Genomic DNA, 25,346 nt, shown 5'->3' with positions numbered 1-25,346 from the left:
ACTTGTCAAAAATGTCAGATTGCTGTTGTACTCTGAAAACAACACTTGGGAGCGCTGAAAGTAAGGTTATTTTTTCAGATTTAGGTTATGTGCAGTAGATAGATAGCCCAACAGTTTCTCTGGATTCATTTGTTTTGTATATTTGTATTATTTGATAGGCCTGCTATTGTTTGTGACTTTTTTCTCTCCTTTTGTTCATGAACCAAACACATTTATTCTGTTTTCAAAATAAATCTGCCTTTATATTGGATATTGGGCCAATACCAGGATAAAATGGAGCATCGTATCGGCGATTTTACCGAGGAGTAAAATCCGGTACCAAAATTGATGTGTAATATGTCATAAATAAATGTGCAAAATGGCTCAATTTATGTCATTTTTGTCATGTGAAATCGTGTATTTCTCTCCCCCCCCTTTTTTTTTCTTTCCTCAATTGTACCTGGCTAATAACCCCGCTCTCTGAGCCATCCTGGTCGCTGCTCCACCCCCTCTGCCAATCCGGGGAGGGCTGCAGACTCCCACATATCTCCTCCGATACATGTTGAGTCGCCAGCCCCTTCTTTTCACCTGACAGTGAGGAGTTTCACCAGGGGGACGTAGCACGTAGGAGGATCACGCTGTTCCCCCTCCCCCCTGAACAGGTGCCCCGACGGACCAGAGGAGGCGCTAGTGCAGTGACCAAGACACACCCACATCCAGCTTCCCACCCGCAGACATGGCTAATTGTGTCTGTAGAGACGCCTGACCAAGCCGGAGGTAACACGGGGATTCGAACTGCCTGTGTTGGTAGGCAATGGAATAGACCACCATACTACCTGGATGCCCAAAATCCTCTGTTTCTAAAATAGTAGGGGGAAAAAACGGGTTTTCTCAATTATTTTGCCCATTGACCCCGAACTAATGGATCAGGACTCCATATCAGCTGGTACTCACAGATTACTACTCAGAATTGACGTCAGTGGTGAAGAAGTGACATCAGTTCATCCCAGTTTTAAATGACGCAGTAGAATATTAGCACAGAGTGCTTTGAGTTGTTCTTGTCCTTGATGAAGTGAGAAAAGCGTTTCACTCAGAGCCTGACGTCTGTCTCCTCATGGTTATTTATACACAACTCCTGGTCTTTTATAAACACCTTTATCCCACATGTCAGGACTTCAAGCAGTCAAACATCCCTTAGCTGCTTCGTATAATTACATTAATAACACAGCATAACAACTACGGTGCCATGATTAATGATCACATTACACATCATACATCATACTTATGACTATAACGCATTATCAGTGACTTGTAATCATTTTATAAAGCATCATCTCAGCTATTGTAATGTATCAAATGATGTGTAGCTCTCGCTCTCTCTCTCTTTTTATATATATATATATAAATATATATATATAATTTCTTTTTTTAATTTTGATTTTGATACATACTTTATTAGTACCCATGGGGAAATTCTCTGCACTTAACCCATCCTAGCTGTGTAGCTAGGAGCAGTGGGCCGCCGCCGTGCAGCACCCGGAGACCAACTCCAGTTCGTCTTGCCATTGCCTTGCTCAGGGACACAGACAGGGGTGTAAACCCTAACATGCATGTTTCTTTTGATGGTGGGGGAAACCAGAGCACCCGGAGAAAACCCACCACAGACTTGGGGAGAACTTGCAAATTCCACACAGAGGATGACCTGAGACAACCCCGGGGTTCGAACGCAGGACCTTCTTGCTGTGAGGCGACAGTGCTAACCACTGCACCACCGTGCTGCCCAAATATATATCAGACAAAGCAAGAGAGGCAATACTGAGATGGTTTGGACATGTGTGGAGGAGGGATGCTGGGTATATTGGGAGAAGGATGCTGAATATGGAGCTGTCAGGGAAGAGGAAAAGAGGAAGGCCAAAGAGGAGGTTTATGGATGTGGTGAGGGAGCACATGCAGGAGGCTGGCGTGACAGAGGAAGATGCAGAGGACAGGAAGAGATGGCAACGGATGATCTGCTGTGCCGACTCCTAATGGGAGCAGCCCAAAGTAGCAGTAGTAGTAGTAGTAGATATTTGCTAAACCAATATCCACAAAATTTATAATGCATTCCACCTATGAGCATTATAATACATCATAACCCTAGCCTAATATTATGATACATAATGTTGTAAGTCATTATGACATGACACACATATTGTTATGAAGCATTGTACTTGCCCATACACACTGCATGATATAATATGCAGTGATTGTACTATGCAGTATTGTAAGTATGATTATGATGCGTTATAGAGACAGGCTTTCCAAGATTACTTTTTGATCAATCCATATCTAGCCGGCAACATTGTATTGCACCATAAAGAGTGGAGGCAGTATGAGACCTCATTATGCAGAGTCTCCACAACGTCTTTGATCAAAGCCTGTTTTCCTCCAGTTTGGCAAGGCTTGGACTGGCGGAGCTGTGCACAGACCCGCTCTGAAAACAGCCATGGCTGCCTGTAGCCTGCTTTCTAAACTGTCTGTGTCATTGCTGATTACTTAACATTCAGTGGCAAAACACAGTTATGTAGTCAGTAGCGGAGTGTGGCGCAGGAAGACGCCCTTATGCGCCTTGATGTAAAAGCCGTCTGTGCTTCCCTTGAAATACTTGCTGACACTCTTAAAGATCTGGTGACAACCGCAATAACGACTCGGTTTCATCATCGCAGAGCCAGCACATATGGATTTTGGTGATAAACACACACGTGCGCGCACACACACACACACACACACACACACTACTAGATTTAAAAAGCAAAGTTGTGCTCCACATAATTGCCGTCATGTTTGGATGGTTTAACATTTTATAATGTATTTTCAGTGTAATTTAGATTGGCATGTAATGTAACTGATATAATGTATATCATCATGTAATATGACTGATATAATGTATATCAAATCAAATCAATTTTATTTGTATAGCCCAATATCACAAATTACAAATTTGCCTCAGTGGGCTTAACAGCAACACAACATCCTGTCCTTAGACCCTCTCATCGGATAAGGAACGACTCCCTAAAAAAACCCTTTAACAGGGAGAAAAAATAGGAAGAAACCTAAGGGAGAGCAACAGAGGAGGGATCTCTCTCCCAAGACGGACAGCGTGCAATGGATGTTGTGTTCACGCAATTCTCATAATACAACATTGAAAGAGGATAACAGAATTATAATGGACATAAAATTTATGAAGAACATGATGCCCAGGATGCCAAGCAGTGTCCACATGCCAACGGAACAGTCCAGGACCCAAGCCACGCGACCAGCATCATCATGTAATAAAAGAAAAACTTATGTGAGGAGAGGAAGGGCAGGCAGCATCAAAATGGTTACCACCATCACCACGGAGACCTGAGAGGAGAACCGACTGCACATGCCCGCAAGAGAGACTCACATGACACCATTCAAACACAGAAAAAGAGAAAGGAGAAGACATCATTCAGAGAGAGAGAAAAGACATGTTAGAGAAGAGAACAGTTTGCAGTAGTCATTAGCTGTAATCAATTAAGTCATCAATTAGTCATAATCTATACTCTGTAATCTATACTCGATAATCTCGTCGGCAGAACAGTGGTTGGTAAATTCATTGAGACAGAAAACCAACCCACCATCCAGTACAGGTTGTGAAGCACTCAACTTAAAGGCAACTAATTGTAAGCTAAGGCAAAAAGATGAGTTTTAAGTTTGGATTTAAAGACTCTGATTGTCTGTATATCATCATGTAATGTAACTGATATAATTTATATCATCATGTAATGTAACCAATATAATGTATATCATCATGTAATGTAACTGATATAATGTATATCATCATGTAATGTAACTGATATAATGTATATCATCATGTAAAGTAACAAATATAATGTATATCATCATGTAATGTAACCGATATAATGTATATCATCATGTAATGTAACTGATATAATGTATATCATCATGTAATGTAACTGATATAATGTATACCATCATGTAATGTAACCAATATAATGTATATCATCATGTAGTGTAACTGATATAATGTATATCATCATGTAATGTAACTGATATAATGTATATAATAATGTGAGTTTCTCAGAAACCAAGCAATTTTGTGTTACTTTGAATTATTTATTTATTCGTTTTTCTCCCCAATTGTATCCGGCCAATTACCCCTCTCTTCCGAGCCATCCCGGTCGCTGCTCCACCCCCTTTGCTGATCCAGGGAGGGCTGCAGACTACCACATGCCTCCTCTGATACATGTGGAGTCGCTAGCCGCTTCTTTTCACCTGACAGTGAGGAGTTTCACCAGGGGGACGTAGCGCGTGGGAGGGTCACGCTGTTAGATTAGATTGTTTTATCAGCCACACGACCAAAGCCGGTGGAATGGGTTTTCGCTACACATTAAACTCTGCAGCACAATATACACTCGCCGGCCACTTTATTAGGCACACCTGTCCAACTGCTCGTCAACGCAAATTTCTAATCAGCCAATCACATGGCAGCAACTCAATGCATTTAGGCATGTAGACATGGTCAAGACGATCTGCTGCAGTTCAAACCGAGCATCAGAATGGGGAAGAAAGGTGATTTAAGTGACTTTGAACGTGGCATGGTTGTTGGTGCCAGACGGGCTGGTCTGAGTATTTCAGAAACTGCTAATCTACTGGGATTTTCACACACAACCATCTTTAGGGTTTACAGAGAATGGTCCGAAAAAGAGAAAATATCCAGTGAGCGGCAGTTCTGTGGACGAAAATGCCTTGTTGATGCCAGATGTCAAAAGAGAATGGCCAGACTGGTTCGAGCTGACAGAAAGGCAACAGTAACTCAAATAACCACTCATTACAACCGAGGTATGCAGAAGAGCATCTCTGAACGCACAACACGTCGAACCTTGAGGCAGATGGGCTACAGCAGCAGAAGACCACACCGGGTGCCACTCCTGTCAGCTAAGAACAGGAAACTGAGGCTACAATTCGCACAGGCTCACCAAAATTGGACAATAGAAGATTGGAAAAACGTTGCCTGGTCTGATGAGTCTCGATTTCTGCTGCGACATTCGGATGGTAGGGTCAGAATTTGGCGTCAACAACATGAAAGCATGGATCCATCCTGCCTTGTATCAACGGTTCAGGCTGGTGGTGGTGGTGTAATGGTGTGGGGGATATTTTCTTGGCACACTTTGGGCCCTTTAGTACCAATTGAGCATCGTGTCAACGCCACAGCCTACCTGAGTATTGTTGCTGACCATGTCCATCCCTTTATGACCACAGTGTTCCCATCTTCTGATGGCTACTCCCAGCAGGATAACGCGCTATGTCATAAAGCTCGAATCATCTCAGACTGGTTTCTTGAACATGACAATGAGTTCACTGTACTCAAATGGCCTCCACAGTCACCAGATCTCAACCAATAGAGCACCTTTGGGATGTGGTGGACCGGGAGATTCGCATCATGGACGTGCAGCCGACAAATCTGCGGCAACTGCGTGATGCTATCATGTCAATATGGAGCAAACTCTCTGAGTAATGTTTCCAGTACCTTGTTGAATCTATGCCACGAAGGATTAAGGCAGTTCTGAAGGCAAAAGGGGGTCCAACCCGGTACTAGCAAGGTGTACCTAATAAAGTGGCCAGTGAGTGTATACATGGACAACAACAGACACTCCACATATTATCCCAAACAATACAGTTACACAATAGCAGAAATAAACATACCATGCACAACAATTAGGTGAATGGTGGTATTTATGCCAGCGGTGTGTGAGGAGGGGATTATAGGGAGGAATTCAGAGTCCTTATGGCTAGGGTAAAAAAACTTTGTGAAGTGTTTAGTCTTAGTTGACAGTGACGTGTAGCGCCTCCCTGAGGGAAGGAGCAGGAAGAGGTGATGGGCAGGATGTGAGGGGTTGGAGATGATCTTCTTTGCTCGCTTTACAGTCTGGTTAGTATGTAGAGATTCAACTGAGGGGAGTGGGTTGCCTATGATTTTGGATGCCTTGTTGACAATCCGCTGCCTTGTTGACAGCCCCCCCCCCCCGTTTTCCCTCCCCCCTGAACAGGCATCCTGACTGACCAGAGGAGGCACTAGTGCAGCGACCAGGACACATACCCACATCCGGCTTCTCACCCGCAGTCACAGCCAGTTGTTTCTGTAGGGACGCCCGACTGAGCCGGGGGTAACACGGGGATTCGAACTGGTGACACCCGTGTTGGTAGGCAACAGAATAGACTGCCACGCCACCCGGACGCCCCAATACTTAGAAATTTGAACCCACATACCATGATTTTTCCCATTCCCAGAGTCTGGATGATGATGATGATGTTGTGTGTGTGTGTGTGTGTGTGTGTGTGTGTGTGTGTGTGTGTGTGTGTGTATGTGTGTGCACACACACACGCACACTTTGGGGAGGGTCATGTTATACACCATTATCAATGACAAGCTTAATACCAGGGAGGAGACGCGGCATCTGTTTCACGTCCTTTGTGAAACATTTCAAAGCCACCCGGCTTAACTTTTGATTTAATTCGGATGTCCTGAAAATGTCGGCGAGGTACGCAGATGAAATGGGGTCAGAGTCGCCCTCTCCCCCACCCCGCCTCCCAACTAGGATTGACGGAGTCCGGGAACTCAAGCTGGGGATGTTTTCAGTCCTAACATTCCCATTTCCAGAGCTGACAGATGCCACGCAGCATCGTTCTACTTGGTCATAAAAAGCACCGGGGTCTTTTCACACCCGCAGGGACCCTCATATTATGTGCTCAATGTTGCATAGCAAACAATATCTCCCTGCATCTCTCCCTCTCTCTCTCCCTCTCTCACTCTCTCTCTCTCTCCCTGCCTCCCTATTTTTCTCCCTGCCTCCCTCTCTCTCTCTCTCTCTCTCTCTCTCTCTCTCTCTCTCTCTCTCTCTCTCTCTCTCTCTCTCTCACTGCCTCCTTTTCTTTCTCTCTCCCTGCCTCCCTGTTTCTCCCTGCCTCCCTCTCGCTCCCTCTCTCTCTCTCTCCCTGCCTCCCTGTTTCTCTCCCTGCCTCCCTTTCTCTCTCTCTGCCTCCCTCTCTCTCTCTCTCTCTCTCTCTCTCTCTCTCTCTCTCTCTCTCTCTCTCTCTCTCTCTCTCTCTCTCTCTCTCTCTCTCTCTCTCTCTCTCTCGCTCCCTGCATCTCTCCCTCTCTCTACCTCAGTCTCTCTCTCCCTCTCTCTCCCTGCCTCTCTCTCACTCTCCCTGCCTCCCCCCCCCTCTGTCTCCCTGCCTCCCTCTCTGTCGCTCTCTCTCCCTCCCTCCCCCTCTCTGCCTCCCTCTATCTCTCTCTCCCTGCCTCCCTCACTCTCTACCTCCATGTCTCTCTCTCTCTCCCTGCCTTCCTCTCTCTCTCTCTCCCTGCCTCTGTCTCGCTCTTGCTGCCTCTCTCTAACTCTCGCTGCCTCCCTCTCTCTCTCTCTCCCTGCCTCCCTCTCTGTCTCTGTCTCCCTGCCTCCCTGTCTCTCTCGCTCTCTCTGTCTCGTCTTTTTTCTTTTCTCCATTTCCATTACCAGCTCCACAACACGCACCGTCTCTCTCTCTCTCTCGCTCCAGTTTCATAAGACCTGTCTCTTCTCTCTCTTCCCTCCTTGAGCACAGTGAATTTATCTGTCACCCACAGAGGCGCTCGGGCTCTAATCCCCAGCTCCTCTCAGGCTAGTGCCTCCAGGACCACGTGGCTCTGCCACTGACGATGTTTTAATGTTGCCCCGCCGCCGTCTCTCTCCTCTTCCTGTCATGTGCTAAGGGGGAAGATTTACCCCTGCAACAATCAATTAGTGCTTTGTTGACAGCCGCTGCAGAGTATAACCTCTCATTAGGTCCAACATATGTTGTGCCTGGGCTGCTGAACCCCAAGCTGACTGGCCCAGCAGCGTCCCCTGCTGCTCCCACAGTGCTTGGGAAAGAGCAAACATGTCATAGCACATCTTTTTTTTTGTTTGCAGCCTGAATGTTCTTGGAGAAACTGCTTTTGTTGTATTTTATTTATTAATATTCATAGACGGGCGGCACCCCTCGGTGGTGCAGTGGTTAGCATGGTCGCCTCACAGCAAGAAGGTCCTGGGTTCGAGCCCCAGGGTCGTCCAACCTTGGGGGTCGTCCCAGGTCGTCCTCTGTGTGGAGTTTGCATGTTCTCCCCGTGTCTGCGTGGGTTTCCTCCCACAGTCCAAAGACATGTAGGTCAGGTGATCAGCTGTGCTGAGTTGTCCCTAGGTGTCAGAGGCTGAGTTTTGTGCAGGAAAGCTGAAGTTGGATTGAAATGTTAGCATCTGTAATGATCTCCCTAATATGGAGGACAGAAGGACGGACAGAGAGACAAATGAAGAAATGCAGAGACAGACAGACAGACAGAAATGAAGAAAAATATAGCCGCAAGCGGCGATTAATGGGGTCCAAGCAGTATTGCAGCCGCCATGTGTCCGATCTGTTTCATATTTGGTACATGGCTTTTATGTGCCACAAAGAATAAGCCTATCAAGTTTCATGAAGATTGGTCATTCACACTAGCAGATATTAGCTGCTGAATATTGATTGGCTGTTTGGCAGCCATTTTGGTAATCCAGCCAATCAGCACTTTAGGCAATGTAGCCAAATGGGTCCAAGTATAAGTATACCAAATTTCAGATTTTTTGATCAAGCGGGTTTTGAGATATTGATATGTGTCAGTTGTAGCGCCCCCTATGGACGAAATTTCACAAAATGTGGCATGCTTCCAAAGAATATTGTGGTGATTGTGCGTGACAAGGTTCATTAAGTTGGGACCATCACATCACTAGATATAGGCAATAGAATAACTATGGGCCACACCTTAAATTTTGATTGACATGTTACTTCGAAATGGAATGACATCAAAATACGTTTGACAACTTTTTATCAGCATTGTCTGGGGATGACGCATACCAAATTTTATGCGAATCGGATGAAAAGCCTCAGTCAAGTTAATTTTACTTTCACTTTAAGTTTTTTGAAAATGGTGGGAAAATTTGGTAGGCGAAATTGGTGCAAATGGGTGCATTAGATTCGGGAGCTTTCGCAAAAATTCCATAGAGAGCCCGAGATATGACCCAAAACGTAAATGTCAAGGTAATATCTCTACTGTAAGATCGTTAACAGGTGTGGAACCTACCTACCAAGTTTGGTGTCTGTGCAACGTATAGTTTTTGCTGCCCAGACACTTTTAGGGAAGAATTTTGCAGAAACAACAACAATAATAATAATAACTAGATATGACAATGTTGGATTACTTGGGTCGCCTGTGTCCTAGACGATTACCGTAATTTTTTAAAATGTCGTAACACTTCCATTGCTTCAGAAACCTGTGCCAGAGTTTCCAAAACTGGACCAGACGGTGTCTGATTTCTTGCGTCCTAGCCGACTGCCGTAAAAAGAAAAAGTATGTCGTTAAACCCAGGTGTCCTGGCGTGTGGTATGTAGAGCTGCAGCGCTTCCACACCAAATAAGTCAAAATAACGGGCAAACTATATGACTGACATAGGTGGTCCCAATAGTAAAGTTGTTGAGCACATTGAGATGCATGGGTCGATAAAGTTTTGTGTTGATCTGACTCATGCTGTGGGAGTTATGGCCTTTTAAGCATGACCCTTTGTTATAGCGCCACCATCTGGCTGACATGGGTGATTTGTAGTGCTAGAGTAGTGGGGGGGCCGTATGAATGCACCTACCAAATTTGGTTGGTCTAGGACTTATGGTGGCTGAGCCTCAGACACTTTTAGCTGAGAAACCGCGCCCAAACTAATATGAGTCAAAATGGCGGGCAAAGTATATGGCTGACATATGTGGTCCCAATAGTAAAGTTGTTGAGCACATTGAGATGCATGGGTCGATTAAGTTTTGTGTTGATCTGACTTATGCTGTGGGAGTTATGGTCTTTTAAGCATGACCCTTTGTTATAGCGCCACCATCTGGCTGACATGGGTGATTTGTAGTGCTAGAGTAGTGGGGGGCCGTATGAATGCACCTACCAAATTTGGTTGGTCTAGGACTTATGGTTGCTGAGCCTCAGACACTTTTAGCTGAGAAACCGCGCCCAAACTAATACAAGTCAAAATGGCGGGCAAACTATATGGCTGACATATGTGGTCCCAATAACAAAGTTTTAGAGCACATTCAGATGCATAGGTCTGTGCAGTTTTTTGTTGATCTGACTTATGGTGTGGGAATTACGCATGACCCTTTGTTATAGCGCCACCATCTGGCTGACATAGGTGATTTGTGGTGCCTGAGTAGTGGGGGGCCATAGGAATCCACGTACCAAAGTTGGTTGGTCTAGGACCTACGGTTGCTGAGCCTCACACACTTTTAGCGGAGAAAAATAATAATAATCCTAACAAATACAATAGGGTTCCACCAGCTTCGCTGCTTGGACCCCTAATAAGAGACAGACAGAAAGACACATGAAGAAATGCAGAGACAGACAGATCGACAGACGGATTAATGGATATGAAGAAATTTATAGACAGATGCAAATGAAGAAAATCGGAGACAGACTAGACAGGAAAATGAAGAAATTCAGCGGCAGACAGAAGTGAAAGAAGGCAGTTAGAGAGACAGACAGAGAAATGAAGGGCAGAGGCAGACAGACAGACAGACAGACACACACACACACACACACACACACACACACACACACACACACACAGACAGACATGCACAGGCAGACAGGCAGGTAGGAAGGAAGGCAGGCAGGCAGAAGACACACACACACACACACACACACACACACACCACACACACACACACACACACACACACACACACAGACATACCTACGGACAGACACACACACACACACACATAGGCAGACAGACAGACAGGAAGGCAGGTAGAACACAGACAGACACCCACACACACACACACACACACACACACATAGGCAGACAGACAGACAGACAGACAGACAGACAGACAGACAGACAGACAGACAGACAGGAAGGCAGGTAGAACACAGACACACACACACACACACACACACACATAGGCAGACAGACAGACACACACACACACACACACACACACACACACACACACATGCACAGACAGGCAGGCAGAAGACACAGACAGACAGACAGACAGGCAGACAGATAGACACACACACACACACACACACACACACACACACACACACACACACACACACACACACACACACACACACAGGCAGGCAGAAGACAGACAGAACACACACACACATACACACACAGACAGACAGGCAGGCAGACACAGACACACACAGAGACAGACAGACACACACACACTGACCGACAGACAGGTGCAGACACACACACAGACAGACCTACAGACAGACAGACGGACAGGAATGAAGAAAGGGAGAGACAGTTAAGGACAGAAAAACTTGACGTATGTAAGAGATAGACAGGCTCACATCAAATACACTTCTTTATCTGTCTAACAAAATCCAGCCACAGAAAAGACTTGGTCTACATGAACCGGGGTACTGCGGGCTCTGTCTCAGGTGCTCGTATCCGGTTTGTGAGCGGTGTCTCTTGTAAAGTGCTGACGACATCCTGCAGTAAATCAGTATTATTGCAAATTGAGAGGGAGATATTTGCTCTGCGGGGACAGACAAATGCTCGCTACGGTACGGGATGGATGGGAATCAACCTGGAGGTGTATCAAAGCAGCGGCGAGGCAGACAAAAGAAGGAGTTCTGCCTTGGAGCTGGAAACGCGGCATGAACAATGTCCACGGTGAATTGCCGCGAGATTGGGGACCAAGTCTTTATTTAACATTATCGCAAGAGGACTAAGAACTTGGGTGAACATGATAGAAACGATAGGTTCTGCCGTCCCTTATTTCTTTGGCTTGGGAGTGGTTCAGGGGGAGTTCACCGGGAGACGGGGCTTTGATTTGGGACTCAAGGTGGGAGGAGTAAATAACTAAACTGAGAGTAAGTTAAGTTTGTAAATCCATAAATATTGGATCACATGCTTTTTTGGCTGGAGGAAAGTTTGTTTTTCCTCAAACGCAGCCAGTGTCTTTTGCTGCCAACATTATTAATCTCTCTCTCTCTCCCTCTCCCTCTCTCTCTGTCTCTCTCTCTCTCTCTCTCCCTCTCTCTCTCTCTCACACACACACACACACACACACACACACACACACAGGCCTCTAGTTGACTAAGTGCATCTGGAAAGTATTCACACCCCTTCACTTTCCCCACATTTTGTTATGTTACAGCCTTATCCCAAAATGGATTAAATTCCTTTTTTTTCTCATCAGTCAAAAACTGAAATATTGCATGCACATAAGTATTCACACCCTTTGCTATGACACTCAAAATTGAGCTCAGGTTCATCCTGTTTCCACTGATCATCCTTGAGATGTTTCTACATCTTGATTGGAGTCCACCTGTAGTAAATTCAATTGATTGGACATGATTTGGAAAGGCACACACCTGTCTATATAAGGTCCCACTGTTGATAGCGCAAAAACTTCTACAGCTTTGAAGGACCCAAAGAGCACAGTGGTCTCCATCATTCGTAAATGGAAGAAGTTTGGATCCACCAGGACTCTTCCGAGAGCTGGCTGCCCAGCCAAACTGAGCAATCAGGGGAGAAGGGCCTTGGTCAGGGAGGTGACCAAGAACCCGATGGTCACTCTGACAGAGCTCCAGCGTTCCTCTGTGGAGATGGGAGAACCCTCCAGAAGGACAACCATCTTTACAGCACTCCACCAATCAGGCCTTTATGGTAGAGTGGCCAGACGGAAGCCTCTGCTCAGTAAAAGGCACATGACAGCCCGCTTGGAGTTTGCCAGAAAGCACCTAAAGGACTCTCAGACCATGAGAAACAAGATTCTCTGGTCTGATGAAACCAAGATTGAACTCTTTGGCCTGAATGCCAATCGTCACATCTGGAGGAAACAAGGCACCTCTCATCACCTTGCTAATACCATCCCTACAGTGAAGCATGGTGGTGGCAGCATCACGCTGTGGGGCTGTTCTTCAGCGGCAGGAACTGGGAGACTAGTCAGGATCGAGGGAAAGATGAATGGAGCAAAGTACAGAGAGATCCTTGATGAAAACCTGCTCCAGAGTGCTCAGAACCTCAGACTGGGGCGAAGGTTTACCTTTCAACACGACAACGCCCCTAAGCACCCAGCCAAGACAATGAAGGAGTGGCTTCGGGACAAGTCTGTGAATGTCCTTGAGTGGCCCAGCCAGAGCCCAGACTTGAACCCCATTGAACATCTCTGGAAAGACCTGAAAATAGCTGTGCAGCGATGCTCCCCATCTAACCTTACAGAGCTTGAGAGGATCTGCAGAGAAGAATGGGAGAAATACCCCAAATATAGGTGTGCCAAGCTTGTAGCTTCATACCCAAGAAGACTTGAGGCTGTAATCGCTGCCAAAGGTGCCTCAACCAAGTACTGAGTAAAGGGTGTGAATACTTATGTTCATGCAATATTTCAGTTTTTTATTTTTAGTAAATTTGCAAAAATTTCTACAAAACCTTTTTCACTTTGTCATTATGGGGTATTGTATGTAGATTGATGAGAAAAAAAAGGAATTTAATCCATTTTGGAATAACGCTGTAACATAACAAAATGTGGGGAAAGTGAAGGGGTGTGAATACTTTCCGGATGCACTGTACATTCATTGCCTATCCCCTAAACATAACCTTAACCATCACAACTACATGTCTAGGGCATCTGGGTGGTGTGGCGGTCTATTCCGTTGCCTACCAACACAAAGATCGCCAGTTTGAATCCCCGTGTTACCTCTGGCCTGGTCGGGCGTCTCTACAGACAAAATTGGCCGTGTCTGTGGGTGGGAGGCCGGATGTGGGTATGTGTCCTGGTCGATGCACTAGTGCCTCCTCTGGTTGGTCGGGGTGCCTATTCGGGGGGGAGGGGGAACTGGGGGGAATAGTGTGATCCTCCCACGCGCTACGCCCCCCCCTGGTGAAACTCCTCACTGTCAGGTGAAAAGAAGCGGCTGGCGACTCCACATGTATTGGAGGAGGCATGTGGTAGTCTGCCGCCCTCCCCGGATTGGCAGAGGGGGTGGAGCAGTGACCGGGACGGCTCGGATAAGTGGGGTAATTGGCTGGATCCAATTGGGGAGGGAAAAAAAGGGGGGGGGACTGCATGTCTAACCAGTCCCTTGCAGGAAAGGGTTACATATCATAATTTATTTATTAGTACTAATCCAGTACCTGTTATGGATGCCAGTCCTTGACAATACTTCACATTTTTTTGACATGGTGTAAAAAACAAAAGAAATTTCTGGTAATCACCAGATATCAATGACACCATCATATTGGATAAATTGTATTTTTGCGGGGATTTTGAGATAACTTATTGATCCTTGTGGGGAAATTACGCTCTGCATTTAATCCATCCTAGTTTAACTGCATTCTAATTAACTAATCCTGCATTTAACTAATCCTAGTATCCATCCTAGCTGTGTAGCTAGGAGCAGTGGGCAGCCGCCATGCCGAACCCGGGTCTAACTCCAGTTCTTCTTGCCATGTCTCGGTCAGGGGCAGAGACAGGATTATTAACCCTAACATGCATGTCTTTTAAAAAAATTTCTTTTTAATGTTTTTATTGTTGGTAACAACCGCATAACAGCAGAATATGCATAACAGCAGCATGCAGAATAATGTACTGGAACATGTACAGTAACTAACATCATCTTCATCCCCGCTGTTGCCCGCCCTGCTGGACCTGAGTGCTCACCTGGCCGAGTTCCCCCAGGCCCAGGGTTCTCGCTACAGGGTCCTAGCTTCCCTGGCGCAGAGGATGAAGGTAAACACGGACCAGTGTTTCAGCTGTTTGCTTGATCCCCGTGATTGGAAGTCCTCCCCCCTCACTCCTGCTGCATGCCTCCTTCCCTCACTCCTGCTGCATGCCTCCTTCACCCGACTGTCTCACCAGAACAACTCACCGAAAATGATGACGAACAAATTCAGGAGCTTCTGAGAAAAGCAGAAGATTATGTGTGTGTGTGTGTGTGTGTCGGCCCTTTTCGATGGCCTAGCGGCCTGTCCAGGGTGTCTCCCCGCCTGCCGCCCAATGACTGCTGGGATAGGCTCCAGCATCCCCGCGACCCTGAGAGCAGGATAAGCGGTTTGGATAATGGATGGATATATATATATATAAAAACTTTGTTAAAAGAAACACTCAATGGTAGAGAAAGTGCTCAACAAATAAGGAGGAAAATAATCCAGTGAGTCAAGTAAATTCTATATGAGACAGTACAATCTTGTCTCATGTCATAATTATGGCATGAAACAGGCTTGTACTGTCTCATAAAGAATTTGCTTGACTCACTGGTATATATATATACACTCACTGGCCACTTTATTAGGTACACCTTGCTAGTACCGGGTTGGACCCCCTTTTGCCTTCAGAAATGCCTTAATCCTTCGTGGCATAGATTCAACAAGGTACTGGAAACATTCCTCAGAGAGTTTGCTCCATATTGACATGATAGCATCACGCAGTTGCTGCAGATTTGTCGGCTGCACATCCATGATGCGAATCTCCCGGTCCACCACATCCCAAAGGTGCTCTATTGGTTGAGATCTGGTGACTGTGGAGGCCATTTGAGTACAGTGAACTCATTGTCATGTTCAAGAAACCAGTCTGAGATAATTCGAGCTTTATGACATGGCGCATTATCCTGCTGGAAGTAGCCATCAGAAGATGGGAACACTGTGGTCATAAAGGGATGGACATGGTCAGCAACAATACTCAGGTAGGCTGTGGCGTTGACACGATGCTCAATTGGTACTAAGGGGCCCAAAGTGTGCCAAGAAAATATCCCCCACACCATTACACCACCACCACCAGCCTGAACCGTTGATACAAGGCAGGATGGATCCATGCTTTCATGTTGTTGACGCCAAATTCTGACCCTACCATCCGAATGTCGCAGCAGAAATCGAGACTCATCAGACCAGGCAACGTTTTTCCAATCTTCTATTGTCCAATTTTGGTGAGCCTGTGCGAATTGTAGCCTCAGTTTCCTGTTCTTAGCTGACAGGAGTGGCACCCGGTGTGGTCTTCTGCTGCTGTAGCCCATCTGCCTCAAGGTTCGACGTGTTGTGCATTCAGAGATGCTCTTCTGCATACCTCGGTTGTAATGAGTGGTTATTTGAGTTACTGTTGCCTTTCTATCAGCTCGAACCAGTCTGGCCATTCTCCTCTGACCTCTGGCATCAACAAGGCATTTTCGCCCACAGAACTGCCGCTCACTGGATATTTTCTCTTTTTCGGGCCATTCTCTGTAAACCCTAGAGATGGTTGTGCGTGAAAATCCCAGTAGATCAGCAGTTTCTGAAATACTCAGACCAGCCCGTCTGGCACCAAAAACCATGCCACATTCGAAGTCACTTAAATCACCTTTCTTCCCCATTCTGATGCTCGGTTTAAACTGCAGCAGATCGTCTTGACCATGTCTACATGCCTAAATGCATTGAGTTGCTGCCATGTGATGGGCTGATTAGAAATTTGCGTTAACGAGCAGTTGGACAGGTGTGCCTAATAAAGTGGCCGGTGAGTGTATATATATATATATATATGTAGCGTTTTTTTCCGAAACCGTCAATGGTGTTGTAAGTGCTCAACTAATGAGGAGCGGAATATCAGCACGGATACAGGAAAACAAGTTTTAATGCAATGCATTAAATGCATTAAAACTGCAATGCATTAAAACTTTTTTTTCCTGTATCCATGTTGATTTTATATATATGAGTGAGTGCGCGCCACGTGCATGTGTGTGCGCACGCATGTGTTTGTGTGTGGTTGTTCAGCTATATTTGCAAGGACCAATTTCAGTTTTTAACAGTAAGAGTGAGGACATTTTGGCCAGTCCTCACAAAAACAACAGGGATGCATAACTTGTAATGATGCTGCTGGTGGTACAATCAGCCAAGAGAGATCATATATTCTACAAGAAAGCGCTGACATATATGCTTACACACACACACACACACACACACAGTGACTACTTGCTAGCCCATAAGGTCTGCACTAATGCTAAAGGAAAAAAAAAAACGAAAAGGTGCCAGATGAGTCACTTTGCTTCCCACTGCTGGCTCTTGTGTTGAAAATTCTTTTGTTGAAAACTTTGGGGAATGAATGAATGATGATTTATTTCAAACATGTAGATGAGTAGGATGTAACGTACAGATGAACCATTGCCATTAATCTGAAGTGATCAACAAATCCACACATCAAACTCGGCGAACACAATCTCCGTATGCATCAGATTATTTGTTACATGTTGTAAAAGGAGTAGGAGGAAGTATACACTTGTTTTTTTCCTCCTACCCCTTCTCACCCACTCTTAAGTAATTCAGCTGCTATACGTTTCAAACTCAGTTCCCACTGTACTGTGTAGTTCACATTCAGTGCAAGTTGTGCTGCACAATACAAACACAACTACTGTGAACAATATGAGAAAAAAGGGAAAAAAAACATCAAATCACGAGAGAAGGAGAAAAAGAAAAACACAACCTAATGTCATGTACCAAGAATAAACAGATCTCAACCCAAATATCTAATCAGGGGAAGTAATGGTCATAATCTAAATACACAGAATGTTGTGGCTTTAATGTGAGCACCTTAGCAGTTGTTTAGAATATCAACATAAAATTTTCCCCCCTCCCCTTTTTTTCCCCAACTGTATCTAGTCAGTTACCCCACTCTTCTGAGGCGTCTTGGTTGCTGCTCCACCTCCCCTGCCAATCTGGGGAGGGCTGCAGACTACCACATGCCTCCTCTGATACATGTGGAGTCGCCAGCCACTTCTTTTCACCTGACTGAGGAGTTTCCCCAGGGGGATGTAGCGCGTGGGAGGATCACGCAATTTGCCCCAATTTCCCCTCCCCCTCGAACGGGCGCCCCCGACTGACCAGAGGAGGCGCTAGTGCAGCGATCAGGACATATACCCACATCCGGCTTCCCACCCGCAGATACGGCCAATTGTGTCTGTAGGGACACCCGACCAAGCCGGAGGTAACACGGGGATTCGAACCGGCGAGCCCCGTGTTGGTAGGCAACGGAATAGACCGCCACGCCACCTGGACGCACCCAACACATAAATCTCTGTGGTGGTTTAAAGCAGGCTGATCGATGGCTATAAAATGATCTGGCTCTCCTGCGCTGGGCCAGGAGGAATTTGCCCCGTATTTGCTGGTAGCATCTGTTTACTCTTACCGTTCGTCTGTTGACAATGGCGTTTTCTTTATGTTTGTGACGAGAAACTGGCTTTGTTTTATTCCCAGGCCAGTGGAGAATGTGTTGGTTTCTTTTTCACGCCTAGCCCTTTCTGCATGTAGATCAGTGCGACTATAGTGTAGGTTGAGCATTGTTTCGAACTGGCGTCTGTAAACAATTGTGCTTGGCCGACAACAACTGCAGATGGACTCTGGAGAGGCCTGACTGTAACGCTCTTAAACTCAAAGAAAAGAGGTTTCAGTTTGAACCTCTTCATAATCGTAATGTGGTTGTGTACCGGGGGGAAATGCCCGTCACTTGAATGTGAGACGTGTGTTGGATGTTGTGAGATCAGCTCTGTGTGGCTGTCTCCTTTCAGAGAGTGACAATACAGAGTGAGCGCACAAGGCTCGGCATGACTGGAGAAAATCTTAAGTCAAGGGCAGTCGGAGGAAGAAAGAGGATTTTTCTTCCTTCCGGCAAATAATCAATTCCAGTGAACTCTTATCATCCTCTGGAAAATGGTTATTGACTAACAATACAAGACATCTACCTCTTTACCTTATGGTATTACGTATGGCTATTCTGATCACATTATAGTTTCCATTACACTTACCCTGACATTATACACATTTACATGCCTCTCCTTGGTTGGTCCAACAGTAAATCGCCTATCTTTTGAGTCCATACAGTGATCTTAATGTGACTCTGAATCAAGCCTGACCTTGTCCAGGCTCCCTGTCATTATTTATATCTTTTATATCTTTCCTTGTTGGATTTCTCTGTTTTTACAATAAATTCCCTTGGACTGCAGTCACTATATTCTCCCTGCCCTATATATATATATATATATATATATATATATATATATATATATATATACACTACCGTTCAAAAGTTTGGGATCACCCAAACAATTTTGTGTTTTCCATGAAAAGTCACACTTATTCACCACCATATGTTGTGAAATGAATAGAAAATAGTCAAGACATTGACAAGGTTAGAAATAATGATTTGTATTTGAAATAAGATTTTTTTTACATCAAACTTTGCTTTCGTCAAAGAATCCTCCATTTGCAGCAATTACAGCATTGCAGACCTTTGGCATTCTAGCTGTTAATTTGTTGAGGTAATCTGGAGAAATTGCACCCCACGCTTCCAGAAGCAGCTCCCACAAGTTGGATTGGTTGGATGGGCACTTCTTGCGTACCATACGGTCAAGCTGCTCCCACAACAGCTCAATGGGGTTCAGATCTGGTGACTGCGCTGGCCACTCCATTACCGATAGAATACCAGCTGCCTGCTTCTGCTCTAAATAGTTCTTGCACAATTTGGAGGTGTGTTTAGGGTCATTGTCCTGTTGTAGGATGAAATTGGCTCCAATCAAGCGCTGTCCACTGGGTATGGCATGGCGTTGCAAAATGGAGTGATAGCCTTCCTTATTCAGAATCCCTTTTACCCTGTACAAATCTCCCACCTTACCAGCACCAAAGCAACCCCAGACCATCACATTACCTCCACCATGCTTAACAGATGGCGTCAGGCATTCTTCCAGCATCTTTTCATTTGTTCTGCGTCTCACAAACGTTCTTCTTTGTGATCCAAACACCTCAAACTTGGATTCATCCGTCCACAACACTTTTTTCCAGTCTTCCTCTGTCCAATGTCTGTGTTCTTTTGCCCATCTTAATCTTTTTCTTTTATTGGTCAGTCTCAGATATGGCTTTTTCTTTGCCACTCTGCCCTGAAGCCCAGAATCCCGCAGCCGCCTCTTCACTGTAGATGTTGACACTGGTGTTTTGCGGGTACTATTTAATGAAGATGCCAGTTGGGGACCTGTGAGGCGTCTGTTTCTCAAACTAGAGACTCTAATGTACTTATCTTCTTGCTCAGTTGTGCAACGCGGCCTCCCACTTCTTTTTCTACTCTGGTTAGAGCCTGTTTGTGCTGTCCTCTGAAGGGAGTAGTACACACCGGTGTAGGAAATCTTCAATTTCTTAGCAATTTCTCACATGGAATAGCCTTCATTTCTAAGAACAAGAATAGACTGTCGAGTTTCAGATGAAAGTTCTCTTTTTCTGGCCATTTTGAGCGTTTAATTGACCCCACAAATGTGATGCTCCAGAAACTCAATCTGCTCAAAGGAAGGTCAGTTTTGTAGCTTCTGTAACGAGCTAAACTGTTTTCAGATGTGTGAACATGATTGCACAAGGGTTTTCTAATCATCAATTAGCCTTCTGAGCCAATGAGCAAACACATTGTACCATTAGAACACTGGAGTGATAGTTGCTTGAAATGGGCCTCTATACACCTATGTAGATATTGCACCAAAAACCAGACATTTGCAGCTAGAATAGTCATTTACCACATTAGCAATGTATAGAGTGTATTTCTTTAAAGTTAAGACTAGTTTAAAGTTATCTTCATTGAAAAGTACAGTGCTTTTCCTTCAAAAATATGGACATTTCAATGTGATCCCAAACTTTTGAACGGTAGTGTATATATATATATACACACGTATATATACACACGTATATATACACACGTATATATACGTATATATTTGATTTTGAGATACTTTGTTGAATGATCCCTCTGGGGAAATTCTTTCTCTGCATTTAACCCATCCTAGCTGTGTAGCTAGGAGCAGTGGGCAGCCGCCATGCAGCACCGGGGACCAACTCCAGTTCGGCTTGTCATGCTTCGGTCAGGGGCACAGACAGGAGTATAAACCCTAACGTTCATGTCTTTTTGATGGTGGAAGGAAACCCACCGCAGACACGGGGAGAACATGCAAATTGCACACAGAGGATGACCCCCAAGGTTGGACAACCCTGGGGTTCGAACCCATGACCTTGTTGCTATGAGGCGACAGCGCTAACCACTGTGCCACCGTGCCGCCCAATATCAGGGGCGGAATCAGGAGAAATTTATTGTCATTTCTATCATGTACTTGCGTACACAAAAGAAATGAAATTTGGTTTCATCCAGCCCACAGCAGTGCAACACAAAAGATAAAAACACATATCCAAACTTTCCAAAAACGACACCACCAAAAACATACAAAAACAGAGAACAAAGGAAAAAAAAATATCCGTTATTTTGCTGTGATCCTTGTTTTTGTGTGGATCTTAGTTTCCAGTTTGCTTTGAAAATTATGCTTTTTAGATAAGTGAATATTTGACTTGGTGAAAAACAGGGCTTTCAAAGTATACTGCAGAAAAATAGAAAACTATGGAGACTATAATAAAACGAGACATAAAGGTTGTCAAGCACATTCAAAACGAGTATGTGAAAGGCAGAAAAAGTGCTTTTAAAAGGGTTTTTCAAAAGGTATGACAATACTGTTGATGCTTGAGATGGGCTTTGAGCTGGCTCATAGCAGTTAGGCAAGTATAAGGTTGCAATGTAGCCATCAGCCAGACCTAGCCCTGTTTCACACATCCGTCAATCAACCAACCAATCAATCAGCTCTAAATCTGACTGTCGACAAATTAGATGAAGCTTAAATCTGGGTTATGCGGTCTCTTTACTCGGCACCACGTGACGTCTTGCCCTTCTTCATTTTAAACAGGCTGGAGATGTGGGAGTGTAGCTGCCTTGTTTCAACCCTTGCTCAATACTTGTGTGGTTTTCTGCTCCAGGTCCTGTACTTCCATACATCTCTGCGCCTGCCCAGCATGGTGGCGGTTCTGGAGCTGGTAGCGTTGTCAGTCAGGCCAGACGGCTCCCAGCAGGCCCTGGGGTGTGGCTTCACCATCCTGGAGCTTTTTGCCGGTCGGACAGAGGCACAGGCTGCTGGCGGGGACAGACGGTGATTAGAAATTCTTTAATTACATCAGCCTGGGGTTAATGAAAGTTTCTCCTCCAGAGGCAGGCGAAGGACAGGTATGTCCAGCTCCCGTCACGACAAATGGGTTGCTGATTATAGAAATTCAGGGCTCGTCATGGGCTCGTTTGGGTTGCTGTTGGTGTGCGCTTGATTATTTTCTTGTTCTGCCTGGAAGTGAATATAAAAGTGATAGATAAGGTGGAGGAGCCCCACTTTTCACGCATACTTGCTGAACTGCTTTGGCTCTGCGGTTCCACACCCAGAAGAAATTGTGTGGAAAAATCTGTGCAAAAGCAGTGGGAATTCCCTTATAGGCAGCGGGAATGGTCTTTTAAGTATAGTTGATGACTTGGAGACACTAGAATATACTTAGTAAGCTTCTGTGTCAGTACATCACGCATTATACTTGAAGTCAGTCATGTGAATGAAACTAAACTGTTAATTTAGAATAGGTAATGTACTGTAGTTCTTAACCGTAGATTAATATTTGCTATGGCAATACATATGTATGATGAAATATGTCAGTTTCATGAGCTGTTAACCAACCATTGATTTCGGTTTCATGGTTTTGTTTTTTTTTTGTCATTTGTTTCCTAGACTGAATCTATACCATGGATCCCCCAGGAACCTGCTTCATCCCCTGTTGGAGAGCACTACTGAATGTAAGGATGGTTTACTCTAGTATTTGCTTTGGTCACCACATTGTCAGTCCTGTCCTTTTTATTATGACTTTACTGAAACAATAGGGAAGCTGAAATGGAAAAAAGGAGATTCAGGGGTGAAGTATAGTAGATTTAATCCTAGGCCAGAGAGGATGTAGGCAATAGTAACTGAACCTGACATGCAATTTTGTGCTTTGGCCCTCTTTCTTGATATATAGCCTTTTCCTCTGCTCTATATTATACCATAAAATTCCAAATATGTATTCCTTGGGTGGCACGGTGGTGCAGTGGTTAGCGCGGTCGCCTCACAGCAAGAAAGTCCTGGGTTCGAGCCCCAGGGTAGTCCAACCTTGGGGGTCGTCCCGTGTCATCCTCTGTGTGGAGTTGGCATGTTCTCCGCATGTCTGCAAGGGTTTCCTCCCACAGTCCAAAGACATGTAGGTCAAGTGATCAGCTGTGCTGAATTGTCCCTAGGTGTCAGAGGCTGAGTTTGAATTGAGTCCCGGGGTGGTCCAACCTTGGGGGTCATCCCGGGTCGTCCTCTGTGTGGAGTTTGCATGTTCTTCCTGTGTCTGCATGGGTTTCCTCCGGGTACTCCGGTTTCCTCCCACAGTTCAAAAACATGTAGGTCAGGTGAATCGGCCATACTAAATTGTCCCTAGGTGTGAATGTGTGTGTGTGTGTGTGTGTGTGTGTGTGTGTGTGTGTGAGCCCTGTGATGGTCTGGCAGCCTGTCCAGGGTGTCTTCCCTCCTACTGCCCAATGACTGCTGGGATAGGCTCCAGCATCCCCGCGACCCTGAGAGCAGATAAGCGGTTTGGATGATGGATGGATGGATGTATTCATTGTGGCCTTTGAACTTATAATTGATTCCATAAAGATGAACCAAACTATGTAATCATCAGAAGCCCTTTGAGGATAGTTTATATATTACCACACTGGTAATTTCAGACACTTACCTGGACAGTAGAATAATTTACAGGTGGGCTGTGGTAATGAAGGGACACACCTATGCGACTATGTCTCGCAGCATCACTTCCCTTTTTAAAATTGTGAGGTCACGCGCTGGAGGCTTATGATAAATGTGTCAAAAACAGAAAGTGTGCAACACTGGGTCACCTCCGTTACTCTGCTCCACCACTGGTCGTATAGACCTTTGCCATCGAGATGCCAGATGTGCTGGTTAATAATTGTGTGAAACGCCAGATGTTGATCTGGACAGAAATATAATTACCCTTGGATGTCAGAATTAAAGCTGGGGTAGGCAGTTTTTTTTTTTAAGGTGTCATTGGCCAAAAATGTCATAACATTTCAGCATATTGTAATTCAAGTGGTCAGAGAGAAAACTAGACTTCTGCACTTCCTCTTGGCTCTGTATTCAGGCTTTAAAAAATCTAGCCCGTGATGGACGATTTCAGCCAATGATGGGCCATTTCAGAGAGAGGGCGTTCCTATTGGCTGTTCTAGAAATGCAGATGCATGTGTACGCAATCAGTTCACGTATGCTCCACCCCGACGGTCACTTGTGGTTGTAACCCTAACCCTAAAAATCAACAAGACCAACCCGAAATGGCTGCTTCACATGAACAATATTAATGTTACTAAAAAATCCACTGAAAAAAATATTTTCTTACATGGATAGATTATCAACTACGATACAAGTTCCACGAGTCTCGCTTTGACACTTCCTGGTTGTACGCGAGTGTAAAGGGGCTGCAGAGTGATGCGGAGGTCATTTGGTGGGAGGGGCTTAGTGGAGTGATACGAGGTAGTAGAGAGAGCCGGAAGGATTTGCATTGGGATGCTCAAAGACACCTACTGATTGCATCTGTAAGTTTAACTGGGATAGCCCGGACAAATTGTTGATGTATTTGTTCTAAAATGTCTGTAGTCCTAAACTAATGAGGCCCATTAATGCCATCCAAAGCATTGTTTAGTTCGATTTGTAACTTCACAAGGCTCACACCTCAGCAGCGACTAAAACTGCGTCTAAACAAATTGTTGCATAATTTTTAATTACAATCAACTTTTCTATGTTTGTTTATATGTTGTCTATGAAAAATGCCCTAGACTTAACACATAAACATTATTACATATGGGTTTTGAAATTGAGAGTAATACACCTTTTAGTTTTTATCCTTGGTTATCTCCAGACTTGTCCTTGCTTGGCTCCAAACCACAGCTATGAATTACAGAATGCTCTCCTCCATTACAGTATGAATAACACAGTGCCCAGCGAGCACCAGAGCTCCTGTGTTGGCGACCATGTCACATGAATATTAGAAAAGCTTCTTTCAAATGGACTCTTATACTCACTGAATTATTAACTGAAAGCCTGTTGTTTAGGAGGATGTGTCTGTGCTGTTTTAAGAGCCACATTGCTGCCACTCCCGCTGTCACACCTTTCTATTCAGACAGCATTTCTTTTCCCTCTTGTCAGTGTGGTGCTCACATCCACAGTGGCACCAGCACATGCTCCTTTCTACTGGGGTGCTTCTGGTCAGAACACTTCTTTTCTCCCCAGTTATACCCAGCCAATTACCTGACTCTTCCAAGTTGTCCCGGTCGCTGCTCCACCCCCTCTGCCGATCCGGGGAGGGCTGCAGACTACCACATGCCTCCTCCAATACATG

General features: G+C 45.1%; 1 protein-coding gene across 1 annotated transcript in view; it reads left to right on the top strand.

Annotated features, from left to right (window-relative positions):
• Positions 1 to 25,346, top strand: part of nphp4 (nephronophthisis 4) — a 309,249-nt gene that overhangs the window by 25,073 nt on the left and 258,830 nt on the right. The window contains exons 4-5 of the mRNA XM_056302210.1: positions 21,864 to 22,033; positions 22,649 to 22,713. Of these exons, the coding sequence (XP_056158185.1) occupies positions 21,864 to 22,033; positions 22,649 to 22,713 (235 nt within the window). The remainder of the gene's footprint in view (positions 1 to 21,863; positions 22,034 to 22,648; positions 22,714 to 25,346) is intronic.

The sequence above is a fragment of the Lampris incognitus genome, chromosome 2 (assembly GCF_029633865.1).
Source record: "Lampris incognitus isolate fLamInc1 chromosome 2, fLamInc1.hap2, whole genome shotgun sequence".
Classification (NCBI taxonomy): Eukaryota; Metazoa; Chordata; class Actinopteri; order Lampriformes; family Lampridae; genus Lampris; species Lampris incognitus.
The sequence above is the reverse complement of the archived record's forward strand: the minus strand, read 5'-3'. Positions and strand labels throughout refer to the sequence as shown.